Consider the following 26,353-nt stretch of genomic DNA (forward strand, 5'->3'; position numbering starts at 1 on the left):
AAGAATCAAAGGGAGCTTTCAGAGATGAAAAATACGTATCAGACATGAAAAGTTCACTAGATATGCTTGACAGCAGATCAGACACCACAAAAGAAAAGATCAATGAACCTAAACACCTATCTAAGAAACTACCCATGTCCAACAATAGGTGAAGGGATGAACGGATTATGGGATGTACACACATGGAGTGCTGCTCAGTAACAGAAGGAAATGAATGCTTTTTACATAAAACACTGTGGACAAAACTCAAAAGCACTGTGCTACAGAAAAGAAAGCTGGCACAAAAGAGTACACACTGTACAATTTCACTTACTCAAAATTCTAGAAAAGGCCAATCTAATCTATACTGAAGAAAGCAGATCAGTGGGTGCCTAGGGCCAGGGATATGGGGGGGAATGACTGCAAAGAGTCATGAGGAATCTCTTTGAGCGTGATGGAGACATTCTAGTATCTTGATGGTAGAAGTGGTTACAAGTGTGTTGACATTTGTTAAAACTTGAACTATACGCTTCAAATGGGTGCATCCACTTTACATGAATTATACCTCAAAAATGTTGATTAAAAATGGGATGATCTGTGTACTCTTCTATATGTATGTTATGCTTTAAAAATAAATAAAGGGTATACTAATCCCTTCTTTTGTAAATGTTTCCAATTCTCCATAAAAAATGTTTTTCAAATGGGAGAAAAATGTTGACTTTAGGTAGATGCTTCTTCTTTTTTCTTTTAAATACATTTATTTATTTATTTATGGCTGCATTGGGTCTTCGTTGCTGCACACAGGCTTTCTCTAGTTGCGGGCTTTCTCTAGTTGTGGCGAGCGGGGGCTACTCTTCGTTGCGGTGCATGGCTTCTCATTGCAGTGGCTTCTCTTGTTGTGGAGCACGGGCTCTAGGTGCACAGGCTTCAGTAGTTGTGGCACACAGGCTCAGTAATTGTGGCTCACAGGCTCAGTAGTTGTGGTTTGTGGGGTCTAGAGCGCAGGCTCAGTAGTTGTGGCACACGGGTTTAGTTGCTCTGTGGCAGGTGGGATCTTCCTGGACCAGGGCTTGAACCTGTGTCCGCTGCATTGGTGGGCGGATTCTTAACCACTGTGCCACCAGGGAAGTCCCCCTAGAAGCTTCTTGTCCACTGTGCTCTTCTGGTATCAGTGACATGTGAAATGTTAGAAGTCTGATTCAAATTCCTAAACTATAAAAAATATTCTGAAAACCTGGACAGACCGAGCTACACAGGCAAATCTCTCACACTGCATACTGAGACAGGATATCGGAACTAAGCAAATCTCTTTCCACTATCAACTTAGTTTTACTTGTCTGATAAAACTCAAAATTCAGATAAACTGAACCACATAAGAATTCCAACTTGCTTAAGCAAAAGGTTTCATTTGTTTGCATCACCACTCTTATACTTGATTGGCTCTGGTTTACTCATTCCTGATTTGTTTTAACTAGTAGAGAAATAAACTAACAGAAAAGCAAAGTGCTTACCTTCAGATCAGTACATGGAGAGGCCCTAGTCTCTGTGATTACCTGGGTACATCTATTCCACAAACTGGAATAAACCTTTTCCTCTCTCCTACAAGAGCAAGTAAAACTTTTGACACAGGATGTGTTGATCTTACCTGGCCCTATGGTCACCTCAGTGGAATGCTTGTTGATAATCTTAATCTTATCACTGAAGCCATTTTTCTCCACAATCTTCACAGCAGCATCAGCCATAGGTTTGAAAACCTAAAAATTAGAGACAAAACCCAAGTAAAAATGAGCAGTAAATTAAATACCATCCTAAAATCCAGATATGCCTTGATTCTGGTCCTATGACTTGTAGTAAAAGAGGCCTACACTACAGAATTTCTTCCTGAATACAAAAAATGTACCTTTGTTACCATCTGATACAGGCAAAATACTTCATTGGGCTGATTTAAGTTCATTTAATAAATAAACAAGACTTCATCCATGTAACTTAAATACTTCTCCAAACGTGTGTCTTGGAAATGAATACAAAAGGATGAGATTCCGCTGGGTTTAACTTGCAGCTGGGCCTTCCCATTACATGCCAGGCACAGGAGGGATGCAGGGGGCTCCCAAGGAGGCTGCGCTACCTAGTAAGGATGGCAGGTGCCAGTGCTATGCTAGAGGGAACCAGGAAGGGGACTTGCCTCACAAAACCATGATCTGTGACCTGGGACAGGAAGTGTATGTGCTCTCTAGAGGAAAGTGAGACTGTAACCTAGTAGATGTTAAGTGTGAGCAGGTTACCCTCCTGCTCAAAACTGTCTCAAATCCCTACTGCTAGCAGAACACAGCCTATATTTTCTTACGGTATTTGAGGCCCTCCAAAATGTCTACCACCTTACTTTACCCAGCCTTACTCCCCTCCCACACCCTCCACCCTCCACCCGACACACACACACACACACACACACGCGCACACACGCACACGCACACACACACACACACACACACACCCCCCCAATGCTACAGCCACGCGGATGTCCTCATTGTGCAGGAGGCAAGCCTGAGCCTTCTCTGCCCTACCCCCACCTGCCAAAGCAAACCCAATTTTCCAGGGCAGCACAAATCCTCCCCCTACAGAAGTCTTCCCTGAACCCTTCACAGGTGCCTAAATATAAGTTTCTCCAACTCTTACTTTCCAGCCTGCCCAATTTAGATTGCACAGCTCCAACCACGTCACTGCATAAAACATACAGATGCACATGTGGCCACACACAGAGAGGAAATTTTTGAAAATGATAAAGTGCCTGGTCACGATGACAAGATTTCCATTTTTCCTAGGACCTTTTCTGCATCACCCATATTTTCTGCCACGATCACATATTTCTTTTATTACAGTCAAAAGGGAAATGCTATATTCTTCTATAAAGAATGCATATGTGCTCAGCTAGGAAAAAAAATCTTCACAATCTATTTCAAATTATTTCTAGGCTCTGGCTTGATGGTTTTGATGTATTCATAGTTTGAGGGCCTCAAGCCCTCAGTTCTCACCTATCAGTTTATCTCCACCCCAAAAGTATCACAAGCTCACACCATCCTCTCAGCCCTCCTGCCTCTTATCATTCATCTCCTCCACTGACCCTTCAGGCTCTGTCATTCACAGCCTCCTCCTCAGCCACCAAGAACTCAAGAACTCACCCCAAACACTATCTGGAATGAACCCTGAAGCTGACTTCCCAACATCATTCTGTGTCCTCCCCCGGCCCTCAACTCAGTTTGGGGAACTGACCTTCTTTCAAGTGGTGCACCTGTCTGGTCTAAGGTCAATGAGGTAAGTTAAATGGCATTCAACCTTATTCTGGCCAATGATACCTGAAGAGAGGTCTGCTAGAGATGCCTGGGAAAGTTCTTTTTGCCCTTAAAGAGAAGAAAGAGAGGAAGCCAGGACCATGCTTTGTTTTCAAGGCATTTGCCACAGAAATCACTGTAACCAATGCACCTTCCCCAAATATTCCTTCCTTTTCAAATGTACTAAAAGAGAAGCCTACAGTCAATGTCTGTGATTTCTTATATTCCATCCATTCCTCAACCTTACTCTCCTGAAAATAACACCTAAAGGGGGGTCACCAATAACCTCCTAGCTGCCAACCCACAGCTTTCTCAGTCCTCATCTTGCTCAATTTCTACACCTGTGCTAATACAGTAGCCATATGTAGCTATTTAAATGTAAATTAAAACTGAATAAAATTCAAAAATTCAGTTCCTCAGGCCTACTAGTCACATTTCAAGTGCTCAGCAGCCACATGTGGCTAGGGACCAGCATACTGGCCAGTAGAGCCGTAGAAGATTTTCAACATCAGAAAGTTCTGTTGGACAGTGCTGCTTTATAACATCCACACCTACTGACCAATCCCTCTTTCTCACGATTTCTATGCAGTCTGCCCCTACCCTCTAGGGTCTCTTGGTGTCTGTCTGGACTTGACTTTATGGCCACTCTTCTTCCCTCAGCCCCCTGAACACAGGCGTGTTCCAAGGTCTGCTCTTTTCAGTGTACTCTCTCTCTGTGGACAACCTCCTACACTGCCAGCTTCGCCCGTCACATCTTTAGCAAGTGAGTCCCAAATCCACTATATACGCAACTCCCTCAAGGTTCAGACTTCCGTCTATAAGGACCAGCAGGTTCTCTCTCACTCTTTCTTCTGGACCTATCTTTCCTGTTGCCATGAAGCTCAGGCAGAGCTGAAACCACAGGGCAATCCACAGACAGGAAGAACAGAGGATCAAACACGTAGTCACTAAAACAAAAACTGGGAGGCCACCATAAGATGTCAAGAGTCAAACAGAAGAGGTCTGAGAGTCACAGGCGAGAGCAGCAAGAGAATTAGAAATCCAGGTAAGTGATGTAAAAATATGGAAAAACCTAAGAGTACAGTCCTACCAATTCTATCGAAAAATATGTTCTCACCCTATATTTTTAATTAGCAGTCCACGTATATACTGGCTCCTGCCACAAGACCTCTCTCATACTCAACACGTCCAAAATGAAATGCACTGTCTTTCCTGCAAAGTAAGTTATCTTCCTCTGAGTTCCTCTTCCAGTCAATGGCATCCCTGCCTCCACCCCAGACACCCACACTAGAAAACTAACTCTCACATACACGCGCACCCTCCCATCAAAGCTACCAATGTGGAGTCAGCACCATATTAGGAACCAAAAAGACCAAGCTCCAGGTCTAGCTCTCCTACTTATTAACTGTGGGGCTTGTATCTTTAACCTTTATGGGTCTTAGTTTCTTCATTTACAAAGATAATAAGATCTAGTTGAGTTTTTCGTTTGCTGCCGTGCTGTGGAGCAGAGCTCGTTCCTCTCCCGCTCAGCCGTGCGGGCTGAATCGACCAAAGCAGTGGTTATGGAGAAGCCTAGTCCCCTGCTGGTCGGGCGGGAATTTGTGAGACAGTACTACACACTGCTGAACCAGGCCCCAGACACGCTACACAGATTTTATGGAAAGAACTCTTCTTATGTCCATGGGGGATTGGATTCAAATGGAAAGCCAGCAGATGCAGTCTATGGACAGAAAGAAATCCATAGGAAAGTGATGTCACAACATTTCACCAACTGCCACACTAAGATCCGTCATGTCGATGCTCATGCCACTCTGCATGACCGTGTGGTGGCCCAGGTGATGGGCTTGCTCTCTAGTAACCACCAGGCTTTGAGGAGATTCATGCAGACCTTTGTCCTTGCTCCTGAGAGCTCTGTTGAAAATAAGTTCTATGTTCACAATGATATCTTCAGATACCAAGATGAGGTCTTTGGTGGCTTTGTCCCTGAGCCTCAGGAAGAATCTGAAGAAGCAGAGGAACCTGAAGAAAGACAGCAGACACCTGAGGTGGTACCTGACGATTCTGGAACGTCCTATGATCAAACTGTCAGCAGTGACTTAGAAGAACATTTAGAAGAACCTGTTGCTGAACCAGAGCCTGATCCTGAAACAGAACCAGAGCAAGAACCTGTGTCTGAAGTCCAAGAGGAAAAGTCTGAGCCAGTATTGGAAGAAACTGCTCCTGAGGATGCTCAGAAGAGTTCTTCTCCAGTGCCTGCAGACATAGCCCAGACAGTGCAGAAGGACTTGAGAACCTTTTCTTGGGCATCTGTGACCAGCAAGAACCTTCCACCCAGTGGAGCTGTTCCAGTTACTGGGATACCACCTCATGCTGTTAAAGTACCAGCTTTACAGCCTCGTCCGGAGTCTAAGCCTGAATCTCAAATTCCACCGCAGAGGCCTCAGAGGGATCAAAGGGTTCGAGAACAGCGAATAAATGTTCCTCTCCAGAGGGGACCTAGACCACTCTGTGAGGCTGGTGAGCAAGGTGATGCTGAACCCCAAAGAATCGTGAGACACCCTGACAGTCACCAGCTCTTTATCAGCAACCTGCCTCATGAGGTGGACAAATCAGAGCTTAAAGATTTTTTTCAAAATTATGGGAATGTGGTGGAGCTGTGTATTAACAGCGGTGGGAAATTACCCAATTTTGGGTTTATTGTGTTTGATGATTCTGAGCCTGTTCAGAAGGTCCTTAGCAACAGGCCCATCATGTTCAGAGGTGAGGTCCGCATGAATGTAGAAGAAAAGAAGACTCAAGCCACCCGGGAAGGGGATCGCCGAGATAACCGCCTGTGGGGACCTGGAGGCCCTCGAAGTGGGCTCGGTGGTGGGATGACAGGCACCCCCCGAAGAGGCATGGTGCAGAAACCAGGATTTGGAGTGGGAAAGGGCTTTGCTCCAAGGCAGTGAATTGCTCTTCACCGATCTTCAGGCAGCAGTACAAACCCTAGCTCCCACAGAATGGTGAATTTCTTCAGCCAACTTTTGGTATCTTGGAATCTGATTCTAGTCTATGATACACTGCTTATGTTTGTACAATTTTACTTTTTGTATTAATGGTGTGTGCTCCTTCTCCCTCTCTCACTGACCCCGCCACCTTTTAGTCCTTCACTTCCAATTTTGTGGAATGATATTTTAGGAAAAATGGATTTTTAAAGAAGAAAAAAAAAAGACTGCATTTCCTTGTTTTACTTGCATATACAGACTGGTTTTCTTTTTAACAGTTTCCCCAAAGGAATGTGTCTTGCTTATTACTGACATTTGGTATGTTTCATTCATTGGAATATTTCTTACTTATTTTCTACATGTTTCAAAAGCCTGTGAGAATTACAGGATTCGATAAACACTTCTAAGGCAGGAAGAACCCAAACTGTCTCTTCTTTGAGTCATGACTACCCTCTGGTGTGGAAAAATTGCTGTTGGAAAAATTGACAATTTAGATTCTCTCTGGTATGGTTAAAAACTGAATTAAAGGTGTTAGTGGAGTTTTTCTTTGGATACGTGGTCACAAAACAGTTCCAAAACCTACTGTTTTTACCACTGAAATTTAAATTGTGAAATAGGTTTTAAATGTCTAGAATGCAACTGATAAGCTTTTCTTGAACTGTAAGGTTTTTTTTGAAGTAGTGTTTTCATGTTTAATTTGTATTTGTAAAAAAAAAAAAAATTTTTTTTTTTTTAAATCTGAATAACACAAAACCAGAGCAAAACTGTTGTGCCTTCTATTTATCTTTGATTACAGTCTTGGCAATTGTTTAAAGAAAAATAATAATTTAAAAAACCCCTAGATTTGTTCTATCAGGTTCAGAGTATGTTGGGAGCTACAGAATCCCTCCTTTCACGCTGTCTTGTGTTCATTTGTTATGGCTTACTCGGAAATTGAGTCTCAAACTGGAATGCCTTTGAGGTCAGATGCTTCTGTAGAGGTTCTTTGACCTGAATAGTTCAGCATTTGTATTAAGTTTTATTTCAGTGTCTCTTCAGAATCCTAATCATAGCCCATAAGAAAGAATGTAACTTTAATATTTGACTTTGCTGGTGTGCTTGAGTGTGCACTAGTTTTTTTTCTTTAAATCACAGCCATATGGTAAATTTTCTATTCTGTTATGGTTCCCTTTTATTGGTGGGCATGCAGTGGGTGTTTCTTGGAAATGGCCAATTTTTATTAAAATGTTTCTGGAAGAAAATTTTAAAAAAAGAAAAATCTAGTTGAGCCTATACTGATTTCTTTTTATCAGCTCAAAGACTCCCACAAAGGTAAAGAAATGGCTCTTAATCAATTTAATGAAATCCTGAGGCAAGTGTACAGAATTGCATGCACCCGTGCACACACCCCTCTCAGGACTTTTTTTTTTTTTTTTTTTTTTTTCCCTCTCAGGACTTTTATGGAGACCTGAAGCCCATTATTCTTACTTCAGGTTAAGAACACCTAACTCAAGATATTAGAGTTAAAAGTCTTTATTGAGACACTCAGGTCTTCCGGAGTCTAGCTATAATCCACCTTTCTGGGTTTTTCTACCATGACAACCCTCTGCCACAACTCTGGATGACACCTCCCCAAACACACCACAGTACTCCCTCAGCCTAAAATGCCTACCTTTCTAGACCATAAGCATGAGGGCCACCCTGTAAGCAAGGGGTGGCAGGGGAACTGGAGTCTGGGTAGGACACCCAGAATGCTGACCTCTACACTTCATGTGAGAAAGCAAAAAACTTCTTCTATCTCTTTAAGCCACTATTATTTTGGGTCTTTGTTATCTGTAACTTAATCACCATATGAACCAAATTTTGTAGGGCAAAGTGCTTAAATACATGCCCCTTTTCCCAAAAGCTTGGAAGAAAATACACCAAAATTTTAACAATGGTTAACTTTGAGTTAACACACCATTTTTATTTTATATTTACCAAATCTCGTATAAGGATATGTATTATTTACATTATCAGAAAAATAATATATGTTTAATGTTTTATTAAAGGAAAGAAATGACAGACTGCAGAACTATTGGTAAATGTAGTAAGATGGCTGGCTCTGTGGGGACCTTTAAGGTAGTAATCTCAACTTTGGTGCACATTCAAAAATCCCAATGCCCAGGCCACATCCCAGAATAATAATTAAAATGGGTAGGCGGGGGGAGGACATGACAACGACTGACTAGACATTAGCTTTTTTAAAGCTCCTCAGTGATTCTGACATGCAGCCAAGGCTGAGAACCACTGTTTTCAGGGAAGAAAATGAGCTCCTGGAGGAAGGAACTGTGTCTGATTCATCTCTGTGTTCTCCAAACCTGACCCTGTGCTTGGCATGGAGTGAACACTCCATGAATGTCTGTCTGTGAACAAACAGATGGGCAGAGTGCAAGGGACACAACAGACTTCCCACATAGGACACAGGACACACATGTGAAGAGTGTGCCTCACCTCAATGGCATAGCAGAAGTCAGCACCAGCCGCGACAGCCATCATTGACAAGAGTCCAGTGCCAGTGCCAATGTCAAGAACCAAGGCCTTCTGTCCTTTGTCCTTCACCCTGCTCACAGCAGCCCGGATACCTTGGTAATATTTCATATTCTAAAAAAAGGGGGAAACAGCTGTTATTTCATACCAGTTATTATAAATAAGTGCTTTGTGAAGTTCTGAAGTCATGGTTGGCAGCAGCAGTGTAAGTCATGACCCTATAACCTCTGTGACTTACACTGGCTGAGTTGGGCAGGCCTCCTGAGGCTCCAGGGGCACTAGGTCAACCTCTTAAATTAAGCGATTGTCTCTCCCCTTCACATCCACTCTTCTATACTCTGCTTAGACATGCTGGGGCTAGGGCTCTGCAAACTACATTCTCCTCTTTCCAGCTGTTAGGACTGGACAACAGGGGAACTAGAGGGTGACTGGAAGGTAGGAGAAAGGAGAAAGCTTGTTCCTTCCCGCATAAGGGCTCTCCTTGGGCCCTTCAGAGATAGCAGCAGCACTCAAGCAGAGATTCCTCTCAGAGATCTGAGCACTAGCCTCACAGGACCTCTCCTCCACACATCTAGGTTCTGGAAATGCCAGTCTTCTCCCTTTGTGGCCCCAGCCCTAGGAAAGGGGACTGCTTCCTGCAATTACTATCACTAGGCTACCCTGGTGCCTCCCAGCGCTCCCACACCTGTGTAACCAATTCCCTCTATTAAATTCCCTCTGTTGAAATATGTAACGTTGCTTTTGGTCTCCTCACTGGACTCTAATTCATACAGCTTCCTGGGATAAAAAATATATTCCTCTCACAAAATCATTTCTTCGTTTTTAGTTCTGCTCCTTAGTAGCTTAAGCAGACACATTTTTTCCTCTGTAAGAGTTTGGCTGATTAAGTACCCTGATCCTTCTGTTGAAAATAACTAAAAATGATGGGGGAAATACATGTAAATCTGTTTAAATGCACTGATGACCTTGCCAAGTCAGTAAGCAATATTAAGAGGCCAAACATGGACTTCCCTGGTGGTCCAGTGGTTAAGAATCCGCCTTCCAATGCAGGGGACACGGGTTCAATCCCTGGTCAGGGAACTAAGATCCCACATGCTGAGGGGCAACTAAGCCCATGCGTTGCAACTACTGAGCACACGGGCCACAACTAGAGAGAAGCCCACGTGCCACAATGAAGATCCCGCGTGCCGCAACTAAGACCTGTCACAGCCATACATACATACATACATACATACATACATACATACATACATACATAAATATTTAAAAAAAAAAGAGGCCAAACACCTAGAAGTGGATTCACCTGAGTTGAGCCTTAAGATGACTCCCCTACCAGCTGACACCTTGATCACAGCCTATAAGAGACCCAGAGGCAGGGAACTCAAGCTAAGCTGAGTCCAGATTTCTGACCCACAAAAACTGTGAGATACGGACTTCCCTGGTGGCACAGTGGTTAAGAATCTGCCTGCCAATGCAGGTTCGAGCCCTGGTCTGGGAAGATCCCATGTGCCATGAAGCAACTAAGCCCGTGTGCCACAACTACTGAGCCTGCGCTCTAGAGCCCAAGAGCCACAACTATTGAGCCCTCATGCCACAACTACTGAAGGCTGCACGCCTAGAGCCCGTGCTCAACAAGACAAGCCACCACAATAAGAAGCCCATGCACCGCAGTGAACAGTAGCCCCTGCTCGCCACAACTAGAGAAAGTCCACACGCAGCAACGAAGGCACAAAGCAGCCAAAAATAAAATTAATTAATTAATTTTTTTAAAAGTGAGATAACTCTTTTTTTTTTTTTTTTTTTTTGCGGTATGCGGGCCTTTCACTGTTGTGGCCTCTCCGTTGCGGAGCACAGACTCCGCACGCGCAGGCTCAGCTGCCATGGCTCACGGGACCAGCCGCTCCGCGGCACGTGGAATCTTCCTGAACCGGGGCACGAACCCGTGTCCCCTGCATCGGCAGGCGGACTCTCAACCACTGCGCCACCAGGGAAGCCCCAGAAAAAAAGATTTTTGAACATTAAGAAATTTTAAACTCACAGGTGAAAGACTAAAGCAAAAGGGAATTAGAAAATATCTAGGGGGCTTCCCTGGTGGCGCAGTGGTTGGGAGTCCACCTGCTGATGCAGGGGACACAGGTTTGTGCCCCAGTCCGGGAGGATCCCACATGCCGCGGAGCGGCTGGGTCTGTGGGCCATGGCTGCTAGGCCTGCGCGTCCGGAGCCTGTGCTCTGCAACGGGAGAGGCCACAACAGAGAGGCCCGCGTACCGCAAAAAAACAAACAAACCTATATATCAAAACTCATGGGATGGCTAGAGCAATATTTGTAGAGAAATGCATTAAAAAAAGACAAAAGATGAGACAGGCACTGCAAAATAAACTCCAAATGAGTAGATGAATAAAAATAATAAAGAATAATCAATGAATTAGGAAACAAATATAAAACAGAAATCAATCAAGATAAAATTTAGTTATTTCAAAAGACCAAAAACTTGAAGAACCTCTGGTAAGACCAGTCCAAAAAAGAAAAGGAAAAAAATGGTAAAGGAAGAAAAAGAAGTACAAGTAGCCAAAAACTGGGAACGAAGGGCAGGTGATGAGGTGGTGATATCAGTATATATGCTGCAGAGATTAAAGAGTCCACCAGGGGGGTACTTCCCTGGTGGTGCAATGGTTAAGAATCTGCCTGCCAATGCAGGGACACAGGTTTGATCCCTGGTTCAGGAAGATCCCACATGCCGTGGAGTAACTAAGCCCATGTGCCACAACTACTGAAGCCTTAGTGCCCTAGAGCCTGAGTGCCACAACTCCTGAAGTCCACACTCCTAGAGCCCATGCTCCGCAATAAGAGAAGCCACTGCAATGAGAAGCCCGCGCACCGCAATGAAGAGTAGCCCCGACTCGCCGCAACTGGAGAAAGCCCACGTGCAGCAGCAAAAACCCAATGCAACCGAATAAGTAAATAAATAAACAAAAGAGATTAAAGGATATTAAAAACAATCTTTAGCAAATAAATTCCCCAAAAATCAGATGAAGTGAACATTATATTAGAGATTCTATCCAACACATTAGAGCAAGAAAAAATGAAATAAGATCTAGATAGAAAGGAAGAAAATTATTATTAATCACATATGAGATGAGTGTGAAGAAAACCCAAAACACCTACAAATAATTATTAGAATTAAGAGAACTGAGAAAGATTACAGGATCCCAAATCAGTAAATAAAAAACAACTGAAATTCAGTATTATCAGCAATAGCTTTTAAGCCCTTGGCAAAAGGAAGGATTTCTTAAATATGGGATAAAAAGCACCAGTCAATAAAGAAAATATAAGATAAATTTGACATTAAATTTAAGAACTTGTATTGTGAAAAAAAACGCCACAAACTAAGAGACCAGCAATACATACAACTGACAAATGGTTAGTACCCAGAATATATAAAGAATTCCTACAAATTACTAGGTCATAAAAGAGGAAACATGAATAGCCAACAACAAATGAAAAAAGCTCACATTCAGCAGTGATCAGGGGAATGCAAATTAAAACTATAGTGAGAGACTAGTTCAATCCTACCAGATTGTCAGAGATGTAAAAATTGGTTAATACACAGGTTGAGAATGTAAATTGGCACGATTAGTTTGGAAAAGAATCTGACATTACCCATAGAGCTAAACACACCTGATGGCTGATGGCCAGCAATTCCATTCCCAAGTATACACACCCTAGAGAAAAGTACGCATATGCACCAGAGTACAGTTACTGGAATGTTCCAGGTAGCACTACTTACAATAGAAGGAAGCTGGAAACAACCCCAAAGCCTATCAGCAGAATGGGTAAGTAGTGATGTATTTACACAATGGAATCTGTACAGCGGTGAAAATGAATGAACTTACAGCTACCTGCAAAATGGATGAATCTCAAAAACAACGCTGAGCAAAAAGACAAGTCACAAAGAATAAACACATTATGACTCCATTGTGTAAAGTTCAAAAACAGGCAAAACTAAGAATTTATATTTTAAGGACATGTAGTAGGTGGTAAAACTATAAAGAAAAGCAAGAGAGTGATACAAAATTCAAGACAGTGGAAACTTCTGGAAGGAGGAAAACAAATGCAATCAAGGAACACATAAGGAATTCCAAGTAATGGTAATGTTCCATTTCCTAAGCTAAGTAGTGAGTCTATGAGCATTTGTTTTATTATTTTTCTTTAAACTATACATATACATTTTATACTGTTTTGTGTGTCTATGTTATAACAAAAAGGTTTTTAAAGAATACGAATAGTACTAGACTTTAAAATGTCAAAGCCTTTAAAATAGTACTAGACTTAAAAAGAAAATGGAGTGATAATGTCAAAATTCTTAAGTGATTTCCAAACTAGAATCCAGCCTTAAGTGTGAGGATAGAATACAGAAGTTTTTGGATAAGCCAAGTCTCAAAAATCTTACTTCCCACGAACGCTCTCACAGGAAAGTGAGAAAGGATGAGCTTCACCAAAGAGGGAGGGAACCAAAGAGGAATACATGGTATCCAGGAAATGGAGGACCCAATAAAAAAAGAGGAATGAAGGAAGTCTACAGACAATAAACAAGAATCCCAGGACGACAGATACACAGCAGGTCTAGAAGGCACCCAGTCCAGACTGGAGCAGGGCAAAATGATCCCAGAGACAATCTCCAAGAAGATGAAACTGACAGAATAGCTGATTGTTTTGACCTTTCCTTCAGAAAGGAAATTTATACTACTGGGAGAAAGTTTGGGCATAAAAGGATGAGTACATAGAAAACAAAGCAAGGGAATTCCCTGGCAGCCCAGTGGTTAGGACGCCACGCTTTTACTGCCAAGGGCGCGGGTTCGATCCCTAGTCGGGGAACTTAAGATCCTGCAAGCAGCAAGGCGTGGCCAAAAAAGAAAGAAAAAAAAAGAAAGAAAAAAAAGCAAAAATAAGATATTAATAAAGAGTTATTCAAGAAAGAAAAAGCAATCAAAGTACATCACATAGCTCAACTGTGAACAGTGTTTACACATGCCTAATAAAGTCAACATACGATTTTAACTAACATGCACATTTATGTGTTTACCCCATTACAATCCATCAAAAGGAGGTATTATCGTTATCCCTATTTTACAGATGAGAAAACAGAGGCACAAAGAATTTAAGTGACTTGTCTACTGAAACACTGAATATTAATTTAGCAAAAATTATAACTACATTGGGACAAACGGAGAACGAGTGGGAAGGAGGAGCTGAAAGAATACTAAACTCTCAGCTCTCACAGTGGGAAGTCGATAGATAATAGTTATTTAGATCTGGAAGTAAACATAAAACAGCTCAAAGAAAAGAAATGAGGTTGCCTCTGAAGGTAACCATTAAAAGGTACTGTCTGGGGGATGATACACCAGGGGACTGCTTTTTTTTTTTTTTTAATAAATTTATTTGTTTATTTATTTATCTTTGGCTGTGTCGGGTCTTCGTTGCTGAGCGCAGGCTTTCTCTAGTTGCAGTGAGCGGGGGCTACTCTTCGTTGCAGTGCCCGGGCTTATCATTGCGGTTGCTTCTCTTGTTGTGGAGCACGGGCTCTAGACGCACAGGCTTCAGTAGTTGTGGCTCGTGGGCTCTAGAGTGCAGGCTCAGTAGTTGTAGCTCATGGGCTTAGCTGCTCCGCGGTATGTGAGATCTTCCCGGACCAGGGCTCAAACCTGTGTCCCCTGCATTGGAAGGGTTCTTAACCACTGTGCCACCAGGGAAGTTCCCCCCCCCTTTTTCTTAAACGGGGTGTTTTTGTATGTGTGTGTGTATTCTGTCTACTCAAGTTTATTTTATTTATTAGAAATTATTTTTTATTTATTTATTTTTTGGCTGTGTTGGGTCTTTGTTGCTGCACGCAGGCTTTCTCTAATTGCAGCAAGCGGGGGCTACTCTTCGTTGCAGAGCGCGGGCTTCTCATTGTGGCGGCTTCTCTTGCTGCGGAGCACAGGCTCTAAGCGCACAGGCTCCAGTAGTTGTTGCTCATGGGCTCAGTAGTTGTGGCTTGCGGGCTCTAGAGCACAGGCTCAGTAGTTGTGGCGCACAGGCTTAGTTGCTCCGCGGCATGTGGGATCTTCCCCAGACCAGGGCACAAACCTGTGTCCCCTGCATTGGCAGGCGGATTCTTAACCACTGCACCACCAGGGAAGCCCTGAGACTGCTATTTTCACAATAAGCCTCACAGAAATATTTGACTCCTAAAGTAACTGCATTTATGCTTTGGATAAAATCAGTATGTCATTTTATGTTATGTACTTTTTACCACGATGAAAGAAAAAAAAAGTTAAAAAAAAACAGGATGGCAACTGTTAGAACTGTTGAACTAGGAAAATCAACATCAAATACACTATATCCCCAAAAAGCAGGAGGGCACAGTTTTGTGTAGCTGTGCCTGTGGGGTAACAAGAAAGAGAGTGGGACCAGGAGCTGGCCTGGGAGTTTCAGTGAGCTGATCACCTGAGAACCCTAATTAGCAGCATCCTCAAAGGTAAACCAGGGCCCGCATATGTTCCAAATTAATAACACTCATTAAATTAGCTATCACTTTTTAATTATCTAACTTTGAATCTAGAAAAATGGTGCAGATGAACCGGTTTGCAGGGCAGAAACAGAGACACAGATGTAGAGAACAAACATATGGACACCAAGAGGGGCAAGTGGCAGGGGGTGGCGGGGTGGGGATGAATTGGGAGACTGGGATTGACATGTATACACTAATATGTATAAAATAGATAACTAATAAGAACCTGCTGTATATAAAATAAATAAAATTAATTATCCAACTTTAAAGCTACTATTGGAGCCCTCTTAAAAGGCAATTGGTAGTATCTATCAAGAGTCCTGGGCTTCTCTGGTGGCGCAGTGGTTGAGAGTCCGCCTGCTGATGCAGGGGACGTGGGTTCATGCCCCGGTCCCGGAAGATCCCACATGCCACAGAGCGGCTAGGCCCGTGAGCCATGGCCGCTGAGCCTGCGCGTCCGGAGCCTGTGCTCCACAATGGGAGAGGCCACAACAGTGAGAGCCCCACGTACCGCAAAAAAAAAAAAAAAAAAAAAGAGTCCTACCTAATGTTCAAAACCCTAGACTACACCAAAAAAGATATTCGGATAGCAAATAAGCACATGAAACGACATCTGACATCATTAGCCATTAGAAAAAAATGGAAATTAAAACTACAAAGATAGGGACTTCCCTGGTGGCACAGTGGTTAAGAGTCTGCCTGTCAATGCAGGGGACATGGGTTCGAGCCCTGGTCTAGGAAGATTCCACATGCCGTGGAGCAGCTAAGCCCGTGTGCCACAACTACTGAGCCTGCACTCTAGAGCCCATGTGCCACAACTACTGAGCCCGAGTGCTGCAACTACTGAAGCCTGTGTGCCTAGAGCCCGTGCACCGCAACGAAGAGTAGCCCCCACTCGCCGCAACTAGAGAAAGCCCATGTACAGCAACGAAGATCCAAAGCAGCCAAAAATAAATTAATTAATTAATTAAAAAAAATGTATAAGAGTAGAATTGCTGGGTCTATATGTTAAGTGTACATTATTTAACTTTGTAGTTTTTTAAAATTAATTAATTAATTTATTTATTTTTGGCTGCCTTGGGTCTTCGTTGCTGCGTGCAGGCTTTCTCTAGTTGCGGCGAGCGGGGGCTACTCTTCGTTGTGGTGCACGGGCTTCTCACTGTGGTGGCTTCTCTTGTCGTGGAGTACAGGCTCTAGGCGCACAGGCTTCAGTAGTTGTGGCACTTGGGCTCAGCAGTTGTGGCACGTGGGCTCTAGAGCGCAGGCTCAGTAGTTGTGGCGCACAGGCTTACCTGCTCCACGGCATGTGGGATCTTCCCGAACCAGGGCTCGAACTCGTGTCCCCTGCATTGGCAGGCAGACTCTTAACCACTGCGCCACCAGGGAAGTCCCTCTTATACATTTTCTGAAAGAAATGAAAACATGTCCATACAAAGACTTATATGTGAACGTTCACAACAAAACTATTCAAAAATAGACAAAAACTGGAAACAATCCAAATGTCTGTTAATTGGTAAATGGATAAAACATGGTATATCCATATAATGGAGTATTACTCAGTAATAAAAAGGAATGGATATTGGGACTCCCCTGGAGGTCCAGTGGTTAATACTCCGTGCTCCCAGTGCAGGGGGCGTGGGTTCAATCTTTGGTCGGGGAACTAAGATCCCACATGCTACATAGCATGGCCAAAAAAAAAAAAAGAAAAAAAAAGTAATGGATATTGACACATTCAACATGAATGACCCTCAAATGATGAATGAAGGGAGAAAGACACATAAGACTATATATCGTATGATTCCATTTAGATGAAATTTCTAGAAAAGGCAAAACTATAGAGACAGAAAACCTATCAGTGGTTGCCTGGCGGGTGGGGGCAACCAGGGAGTTGGGTACCAGGATTGACTACAAACAAACAAGAAATAATTTTATGGGATAATGGAAGTGTTTTAAAACAACAGGACTTCCCTGGTGGCAGAGTGGTTAGGAATCTGCCTGTTAATGCAGGCGACATGGGTTCTAGCCCTGGTCCAGGAAGATCCCACATGCCACGGAGCAACTAACCTGTGCGCCACAACTACTGAGCCTGTGCTATAGAGCCTGTGAGCCACAACTACCGAGCCTGCATGTCACAACTACTGAGCCCGCATGCCTAGAGCCCATGCTCCACAACAAGAGAAACCACCGCAATAAGAAGCCCTCGCACCACAACAAAGAGTAGCCCCCACTCACTGCAACTAGAGAAAGCTCGCGCACAGTAACGAAGACCCAACACAGCCAATAAATAAATAAACAAATAAATAAATAAATAAATAAATAAATAAATAAATAAAACCTTACTAAAAAAAATAAAATAAAACAACAAAATGTGAGGCACCATGCAAAAGCATAAAGAAATGTGTTTTTCTTGACTCTGCCACTAACCAGCAACTTCTGACTCCATTTCCTCATGTGCAGAACTGGGGAGGGGAGAACAGAAGTTAGAGGTAAATAATGAAGAGTCAGGAATGTTCCACCAAGGAAGCTGAATTTTACCTCAAAAGCAGGGAGAGGGGCTTCCCTGGTGGCACAGTGGTTGGGAGTCCGCCTGCCGATGCAGGGGACGCGGGTTCGTGCCCCGGTCCGGGAAGATCCCACGTGCCGCGGGGCGGCTGGGCCCGTGAGCCATGGCCGCTGAGCCTGCATGTCCGGAGCCTGTGCTCCGCAACCGGAGAGGCCACAACAGTGAGAGGCCTAAGTACCGCAAAAAACAAAAAAACAAAACAAAAAAAGGCAGGGAGAGGTCACTGAAGGGTTTTAACCAGAGGAGTAACATGGTCAGATGGGCATTTCAGAAAGACCCCTTGGGCTGCTGTATAGAGGAAGGAGAAGAGGGACCAACGCCAGTAAATGACGGCTGAGCAGGCAATGGGGTTGAAAGAACCATAGAATTTGATGACCAACTAACTACAGGCTCAGATAAGGAAAAGGGCGCCATCTGGCTTGGCTGACCAGATGGATGACAATGCCATTTGTCCAAATCCCCTGGAAGCTGGGTCAGAAAGGACCCTCACTGGAGATGACACTAAAATCAGAGAGGCTCACAGGCCCACGAGTCCAAGAAGAAGACCATTAAACTAGAAAGGATTAGTCAAAAGCCGGGAACAATATTTGTTCCACATTCTGTAATTCCCCAACAGCTCAGCAGAGGCACTCAGATATTTGACAAAAATTAGAGAGGCACCTAGCCCCTCCCGTGGAGCCTACACACTAATGGTGCTGAAGGAGGTCCTTCTGTCATAGTGTTGCCAAGAAGTAGGCAAGCTGAGCAGTTAACCAGGGCTGGGTGAAGGAGACACCACCACCAACACAGCCTCATGACCAGCCCTGCCACGTTCCCTGATCTTTCTGCAGTGCACTGCTCAGTTTTTAAGTGTGGCCCTGCATCCTTCTACTTCAAGCCTCCCAATTTCTGAACCATCTGGATGAGGCTGACTAGTCAAGCACTCTGGTAGACCAGGAAATCCTGGGTTGCTAGCCATCATAAGACCAGAACTGTAACATTTACTCAAACCGACAAAGAAAACTCAGGTGAAACAAAGGACAAAAGCCAAAATGTAATTCTGCAGTGAAAGCCAAATATGCTTTACAAAATACAGTCTGCAGTGACCTCTAGAGATTTTATTTTAAAGTTACAAACTGACTATACAAGGTGAAACTGTGTAATTAAAGTATTTTTATCTAGAGATCATGGAAATCAGCTAGTATGGCCCACTCACTGTAAATTCTAATAAATGAGGTCTGCAGAGGTCCCATGTTTTCTCCAAGGTCACGCTCAAGTCAAAAACAGAGCAGGAAGTAGGACCCAGCTTCCTGATTTCCCAACCACTACACCGTACTGCCTCTCTGCATCATTCTAACATCATGTCTCTGGGGGAAGTTTTTAACCTTCTTGTAATGGAAGGTTTCAAACACCACATCAAGATAACAGTTTCCTTCTATACTTACCCTGTCTTTGTCATGCAGCATATCAGCATAGGATGACCTAAAAAAATAAAAAGACAGGTCAGAAACTTCTGCTAATAATGATAAACATCAACATATGAGAATATTCACATATATAACTATATTCTTTTATCAGATGGAACAAATATCCAGGCCCATTTTAAACTATTTTAATAGAGCTATAAGCTGTCATTCTCCTGTACTGCAGAAAAAAATCTCAGAGACAGATGTTTATTTTCAGTAAAGAATCTCGGACTAAAAATGCTGATAGTTAGCCCTGCCACAGTAATTCTATAGTCCTAGCATACTGATCATGTTGTACATCATACGATTTTTTCCTCAGGGACAGCTCAGATGTGTCCAATACTTTACATAATCTTGCATACATTTGTACATTGGGATGATCACAGATTTAACACTGGGGAGAGGAATCGGGGAAAGGGAAAGTATATGCCTGCTGTATGTGAAAGGTATCATGCCTGGCACTTTCCCTTAGTTGTCATCAGGGACAACTAAGAAGCGTTCACCAAACTACAAGGAGGAGAGCTGCTTATCCATATTTTCTGTCGTAGTAATTCACAAACTTGAAAAATCTCTGGCAGGGTCAGGATAAGCCCCCAGAACTCAATAGGCTTAGCCCAAAGATGCTTTCTGAGAATTCCAGGTGAGAGTTGAGGCACTCTCATTAAACAGAGGACCTCCAGCTTCGGGTCGACATCAGAATTAATGAAGAGCTTATTTTACATGCAGATTCCCACAATACACACAAAGAGCTTCTGATCTAGAAGATGGAGCTGGAGTCTGGAAATCTGTACTTGAACTGGTGCTCCAGGCAACTGTGACACAGGTATTTCATACTCTAAATTTTGAGGAACACTGCACCAAAAGCAAAGGCTTCTTATTTTTTTTAATGGCATACCAAGGTTTTTAACATTTGAACCCACCTGCGAGTGTTTAGTTGAAATCTGGTCCTTTCTACTTTTCTCCACCTTTTAAGGGGCATTTTCACTGCCCCATCTTCCCTGCCTCACACCCACTCACTCCCCTGACATCACTTTCCCTAAGCACCACCAGCTCACTCACATCACTAACATCCAGGATTTCTCTGACCCTGCTGGACACTCCCTCTTCCTGAAACGTTCTCTTCCTTTCTACTCTCTGGCCATACCCTCCTGGTTGTCTTGCCTCATCAGCTATTCCAGGATTCCTTCTCCAGCCCTCTACCTTTCACATTCTACACAATCTCTGAAAGCCTGCAATCTCTTCCAGTTTCAACTCTAACAACTGCAAACTGTCTCCAGACCCATATTTATCTGCCCAGTGGCATTTCCATCTGGATGTCCAAAGCCAGATACCTAATCTTCATCACCCCAACAACACCCATTCCTCCTGCATTCTTCTCAAGAACAACAGTTCCATCCACCTAGTCACTCTAACCAGAAGTCTTGGTGCTTACTTAATTTTCTCTCTCTCCTTCCATCACTGCATCCAATGAGTTACCAAACTCAAGCTCTCTCAAAGCTTTTTCCTCCTCTCTCCACCTCCACTGTCTCAGCCTTGGGGCTGCAATATCCACCCAAATGCCCATATGTTTTTCACACTCTCCAACCCACTTTCCACACTCTCCAACCCACTTTCCACACTGCTCTAAGGTTAATGTTCCAAAATGCAACCTAATCTTTTTTCTTCCCCATTTAACACCTCAATCACTCAGAAAATAACGTCCAAAATATTTAGAAAGAAAGTAATGTGTTTGAGCCCTGACTCTGTACCAGACATTGTATTTCATTCACTCATCAAATAACCATAAGAAAAGGGTATTATATGCTGAGATATACATATTGTTATACTGAGGTATATACTGTTATACTGTATATGAGGCATATATTATTACACTGATCCTCAGAGAAGTTTAGTAGCTTGGCCAATGTCAAGCTACTTGACGTTAAGAAGTCAAGTAGCTTAAGAAGTGGCTAAACTAGAACTTATACAATCCGGTCCCTCTTCCTGCATTTTGCTACCACCAATTACAACATGACCCCTGCCTACCTTTTCAGCATCCTCTCTCACCATAGCCCTAATTTTGCACCACACTCCAGCCACACTGACCTACTAGCCATTCCTCAAACTAGCTCATGTGGAAGTTTGCACATAATCCCTGCTGCTCAGAAAGCAATCTCCCTCCCTTTAGATTCAGGAAATCATTCAAATATCACCCTCCCAGCCCAGTTGGTTCTTGCTGCTTCCACGTACTTTTGTGCCCATTTCCACTGACTTTTATCTCATGGTGTCATAATTTTTTATATGTCTGTCTATTCCACAAAACTGCATGTTCTTTGAGGATGAGAACCTTATCTTTGTCATTTTGGTATTCACAGGCTTAGCACGGTGTCATATGCACTTAATGATTGCTAAACAACAGTAACTCATTTACATACTTTTAAACATCCCTCCAAAGGAAAAAAACCCTCATTTTTTCCCACTTTTTCCATTAAAGAGAATTTAACTATATGATAAATGTGCCACCATTTCAATGATGCAAGTAAATAATTAAATTTCATAAACTCGTCTACTACTACTACTACTGAACCTTGGGTCCTCTTTGGTCCACAAGACAGATCCTCGCGGACTCGGGTACAGCTGCCACAAGCTGTCTGACTCTCCACACAGGCATAACTTTGACTAACTCCCACACAAACCTACTTAGATGAGCACACCTGCTGGTGACCAACACCTGCCCTGATCAGAAGCACTGGGTGACAGCCTATTCCCCACTCACACTGGATTCCAAGGCATCTGCTTTGAGATCAAGGGCCCCACCCAGCTGCAGCCAACTGTGGAAAAACCCTTGTTACCTTGCGATCTCCTGGTGGTAATCATAATGCTCATCCTCCTCCAGCCACTCCACAGATCCTGTGGTTGGGTTGGCCCGCCCACAGAAGACTTTCATGGTGCCAATTAGCTCCTCAGTTTTAGCATAGAAAAGCAGCCTTGCCAGCTGCTTGTAGACAGGTCTGATCGTCAGAAATCTCTTCAAATTGTAATGACCAAAAATGTAGAGGAAAAAAAAAAAGAAATCAAGAAATAGACAAAAATGTCAGAGCCACTGAAAATATTTGTTAATCAGCATTTTAACCTTTCCAGCAGAGTTACTTGGTTTTATATTCAGCGCATAACATCAAATACTATTAAGACAAAAACTCAGAAAGCTATCTGGAAACTTCAGCAGTCCTCAATGATTCCAAAAGGGTCAAATGAGCCTTACAGGTGCACCTGAGTACAGCCTCAGGTGAAGGCAGGTAAGAAGAGAAATAATGCAAAGGAAAGGGCTAGAAGGAAAGGAGAACACAAAGAGATTGGGGTGGTGGTAAACGAGTGTCACCAATACTGCCTCAGAAAAGTAAACACTTAGTTTAAGGAAAAATACAAAGAAAAAGCAATTCAAACCAACAAAGAAACCTCACCTGAACAAATCAGAGCTATATGCAAACATGGCTAATCCCAGGAATATAACATTGAGCCAAAAAAGAAGCAAATCACAGAATACAAATGATTCCATTCATATGAAATTTATAACTATTCAACATAGAACAATATATTCTTCAGGGATCACACTAAAAAGCATGGCAGGGAATGAGGATAGTGGTTACCTCTAAGAGGGAGGGGAAAAGGATGGAATCAACGAGGGCCACACAAGGGACTTCAAAAGTAACAGTATTGTTATTTTTCTAAAACTGGGTGGTGGGGGCTTCCCTGGTGGCGCAGTGGTTAAGAATCCGCCTGCCAATGCAGGGGACACGGGTTCAAGCCCTGGTCTGGGAAGATCCCACATGCCGCGGAGCAACGAAGCCTGTGCGCCACAACTACCGAAGCCCGTTAGCTACAACTACTGAGCCCGCGAGCTGCAACTACTGAAGCCCACGCGCCTAGAGCCGGTGCTCTGCAGCAAGAGAAGCCACCGCAATGAGAAGCCCGCGCACCGCAACGAAGAGTAGCCCCCGCTCGCCGCAACTAGAGAAAGCCCACACGCAGCAACGAAGATCCAACCCAGCCAAGGTAAATAAATTTTTTTTTTAAAAATTAAAAATTAAAAAAAACGGGTGGTGGGAATACAGGTGTCCATGATATTGTCATTCTTTATGCCTCACTATTTTTTATGATTACTTATCCACTCCATATTCAATTTTAAAAACAATTTTTAAAAACCTTTCTCCGGGCCTCCCTGGTGGCGCAGTGGTTGAGAGTCCGCCTGCCGATGCAGGGGATACGGGTTCGTGCCCCGGTCTGGGAGGATCCCATATGCCGCGGAGTGGCTGGGCCCGTGAGCCATGGCCGCTGGGCCTGCGCGTCCGGAGCCTGTGCTCCGCAACGGGAGAGGCCACAGCAGTGAGAGGCCCACATACCGCAAAAAGAAAAAAAAAAAAAAAAACCTTTCTCCGTCTGAAAAGAAAACAAAGCCTTCAAATAAATGTCACCAGATGCATACCTTATATGGCCTGTTTCTCCAAAGAGATCTATTTCTGAGAGATAAACACCAAAGCTCAAAGTCTGAAAGTACTTCTCAGCAGATATGGCCTCTCACAGTGCCCTCCCTCTTATCATTCAGAAAACAGCAAGTGTTCCACACTCCCCTTCATTTCTTGATAAACACTGATCCATCATCAGGAAACCTTAGAAAGAATGCCTACTCCACAGGACCCTAAACATTCCTAAGGCATTTTACTGGCAAGAGTTACTTTCTTTTGAAGTTATCTAAACTAAGTAAACACTGAATTCTTACACTAGAGGATGGAGAACAATCTTTTCTGAAAAGACTCAGGCAGTCACTGGACTGGTTCAAAGTAGTCAACTTGTCCTTCAGTAAAACTCTACCTCTAACTCTACTTCAGCATATCTATTCTCTAATTTAGTGGCTCTCAAGCTTTCTGACAACCCCAGTAAGAAATATGCTTTACCTTGAGACACAACATACACACGCACATGTAAAGTTTCACAAAACAATACTTAGTCTTCCTGTAGGCAAGACCCTCTGATATAGTCCACTGTATTTAATTTTTATTTTTTATGCTGGTCACGATCCACTAAACTGATTTAATAACTCACCAAAGGGTTGCAACCTACAGTTTGAAAAGCGCTGCTACAATCAGCTCTGCACATCTCTAATACTTATTATTAAAAGACAGAGTATCTAGAACTACCATAATATGTAATATGCTTTAGATAACCGTGTCCAACAAATGCTGTAGTAGACAAAAGTTTAAAAGATGGGTAGGATTTAGGTGGGTGAGGAGAGGGAGAAAGCACTTCACCAGATTAGAAAGGCTTAGACAATCATGCACAGTGAACTAATCCGTTTAGCTTTAGCTTCACTGAACAAGGAGTCAAACATGTTGGTGGGGTCCATATTGTGAAGAGTCCTGAAACCCTTATCCTGTGGTCCATGTGGAATCAACCATAAAGTCACTTAAAGGTTAAGAGTATAGTAAAGAACTGTAATTTATGGAATTCCCTTTTCATCTATGATGTTGCAGAGGCTGTAACTAGGACCAGTGTCTTTTCAGATCTGTAGAGAAGTCACTGGTTTCATATAAGTCTAAATAAATGCTTGAGGACAGGAACCATGTCCTGTAACCTCTCTGGGTGAACACTAAACATCTTCTATGGATGAATCTCTTCGTATTATTAGGACTTGTCCTCTCCAAGAAGGAGCCCATACTCCAGATTCAGGATACTCTAACCTCCTCCTCATTCTCCAAGAGCTGTGAACTCACACGGTTAATGGAAATCACCATGCCAAGCCCTAATTGCTTTACTAGTCAGATTTCAGGGCAGACGTCTGGTTCATTTATTCAAAATTTACTAGGCACCTTCTGTATGCCAGGCACTGTATTAGGACTAGAGGACTATCATAAACAATACAGAGGAGGTCCTTGTCCTCCAAGAATTTACAGACCCTAATGGGGGAAAGAGAGTAAATATATACAATTAAAGACTACCTGAGGGCAAGAAACCTGAGGGCAAGAAAGGAAATATACAGGGCGCTATGAAAGAGAATAACAAAGTTATGGAAAGACTCTCTGAGGAAAAGGGCATCTAAGTTGAGGCCTACAGAAAAACCCAGGTTAAAAGCTGTGAACGTGCAATGCTCATATTTCAGGAATCCTTACCCCAACTTTTCCAAGAAAAGGTCCTAAGATGTAAAGAACTAGGTGCAGAGTGACAAAAGCATGAGTGACTGAAGCACTTTGAGCAGAAGAAATGATGGGCGACTAGGGGTGGGCTTCTGCAATGTCGGCTGCGGAAAAGTGTTTGGACTTTGTTCTAAATGCACTGGGAGCCACTCAAGGGTTTTAAGCAAAAGAGTATCTACGTTGGATGTACGCTTTTACAGGGCCGCTCTGGCCAGTGTGTGGTAGATAGACTGGTTTCCAACTACTGAGATTTCCAACTACTGAGAATACTGTGACTGGGAAAGACCAGTGAGCCAGGGAACCGTGGCCCAGTCGGGGCGCGATGGCAGGAGCTCCGTTAAGATTGCGGCGCGGGTCTCTATCGCTGAAGGGAGAGGCACCAAGTACTATGATAAAGGTCCCGGCGGAGGTGCTCAGTCACAGGCCCAGCTAGAAGCAATGACCCGACTGGATGGCAGAGCCAGGCACCGCCTAGAACCCCGCACTACCGCCGGCCCGGGAGCTCTGAGCCGCCCCATACGGACTCTAGAAAGTTCCTCCAGCGTCCCGAAGAGATGGGTACCCCAGTGTCCCAGTACGACCATGCAACATTCCTCCGCCGAAGCCTTGGGCTGAGCACAGGATGCTGGCTGCACCCCACCCTTCAACCGCGACCCCACCTTCCCAACCAGCCCGGAGCCTCACCGGCCAGGAGAACAGCTCCACTCACTTCCGCCGCCACCGCCATCTTGCCGCGGCAGGCGTGCAAAGGCGGGACTTCCTTGGGCCCGCTGAGCGTGCCGGGGGCGGGGCCCGGAAGCAGAACTGGAAAGCTCTTCCGTCGCACCC

At 43.6% G+C, this 26,353-nt stretch overlaps 2 protein-coding genes across 2 annotated transcripts in view; one reads left to right on the forward strand and one right to left on the reverse strand.

The window, feature by feature from the left end:
* Positions 1 to 22,311, reverse strand: part of PRMT7 (protein arginine methyltransferase 7) — a 46,636-nt gene extending 24,325 nt beyond the window's left edge. The window contains exons 1-4 of the mRNA XM_081217762.1: positions 22,190 to 22,311; positions 19,338 to 19,374; positions 8,765 to 8,914; positions 1,625 to 1,733 (exon numbers count right to left, since the gene is read on the reverse strand). Of these exons, the coding sequence (XP_081073888.1) occupies positions 1,625 to 1,733; positions 8,765 to 8,914; positions 19,338 to 19,374; positions 22,190 to 22,284 (391 nt within the window). The 5' untranslated portion in view covers positions 22,285 to 22,311. The remainder of the gene's footprint in view (positions 1 to 1,624; positions 1,734 to 8,764; positions 8,915 to 19,337; positions 19,375 to 22,189) is intronic.
* Positions 4,764 to 6,306, forward strand: LOC308606289 (ras GTPase-activating protein-binding protein 1-like). Its single transcript, XM_081216970.1, has one exon. It carries the CDS (start codon positions 4,868 to 4,870, stop codon positions 6,254 to 6,256), a length of 1,389 nt encoding a protein of 462 aa, XP_081073096.1. The 5' UTR covers positions 4,764 to 4,867; the 3' UTR covers positions 6,257 to 6,306.
* Positions 22,312 to 26,353: the final 4,042 nt, after the last annotated feature.

The sequence above is a fragment of the Mesoplodon bidens genome, assembly GCF_964165515.1.
Source record: "Mesoplodon bidens genome assembly, chromosome: 18".
NCBI lineage: Eukaryota > Metazoa > Chordata > Mammalia > Artiodactyla > Ziphiidae > Mesoplodon > Mesoplodon bidens.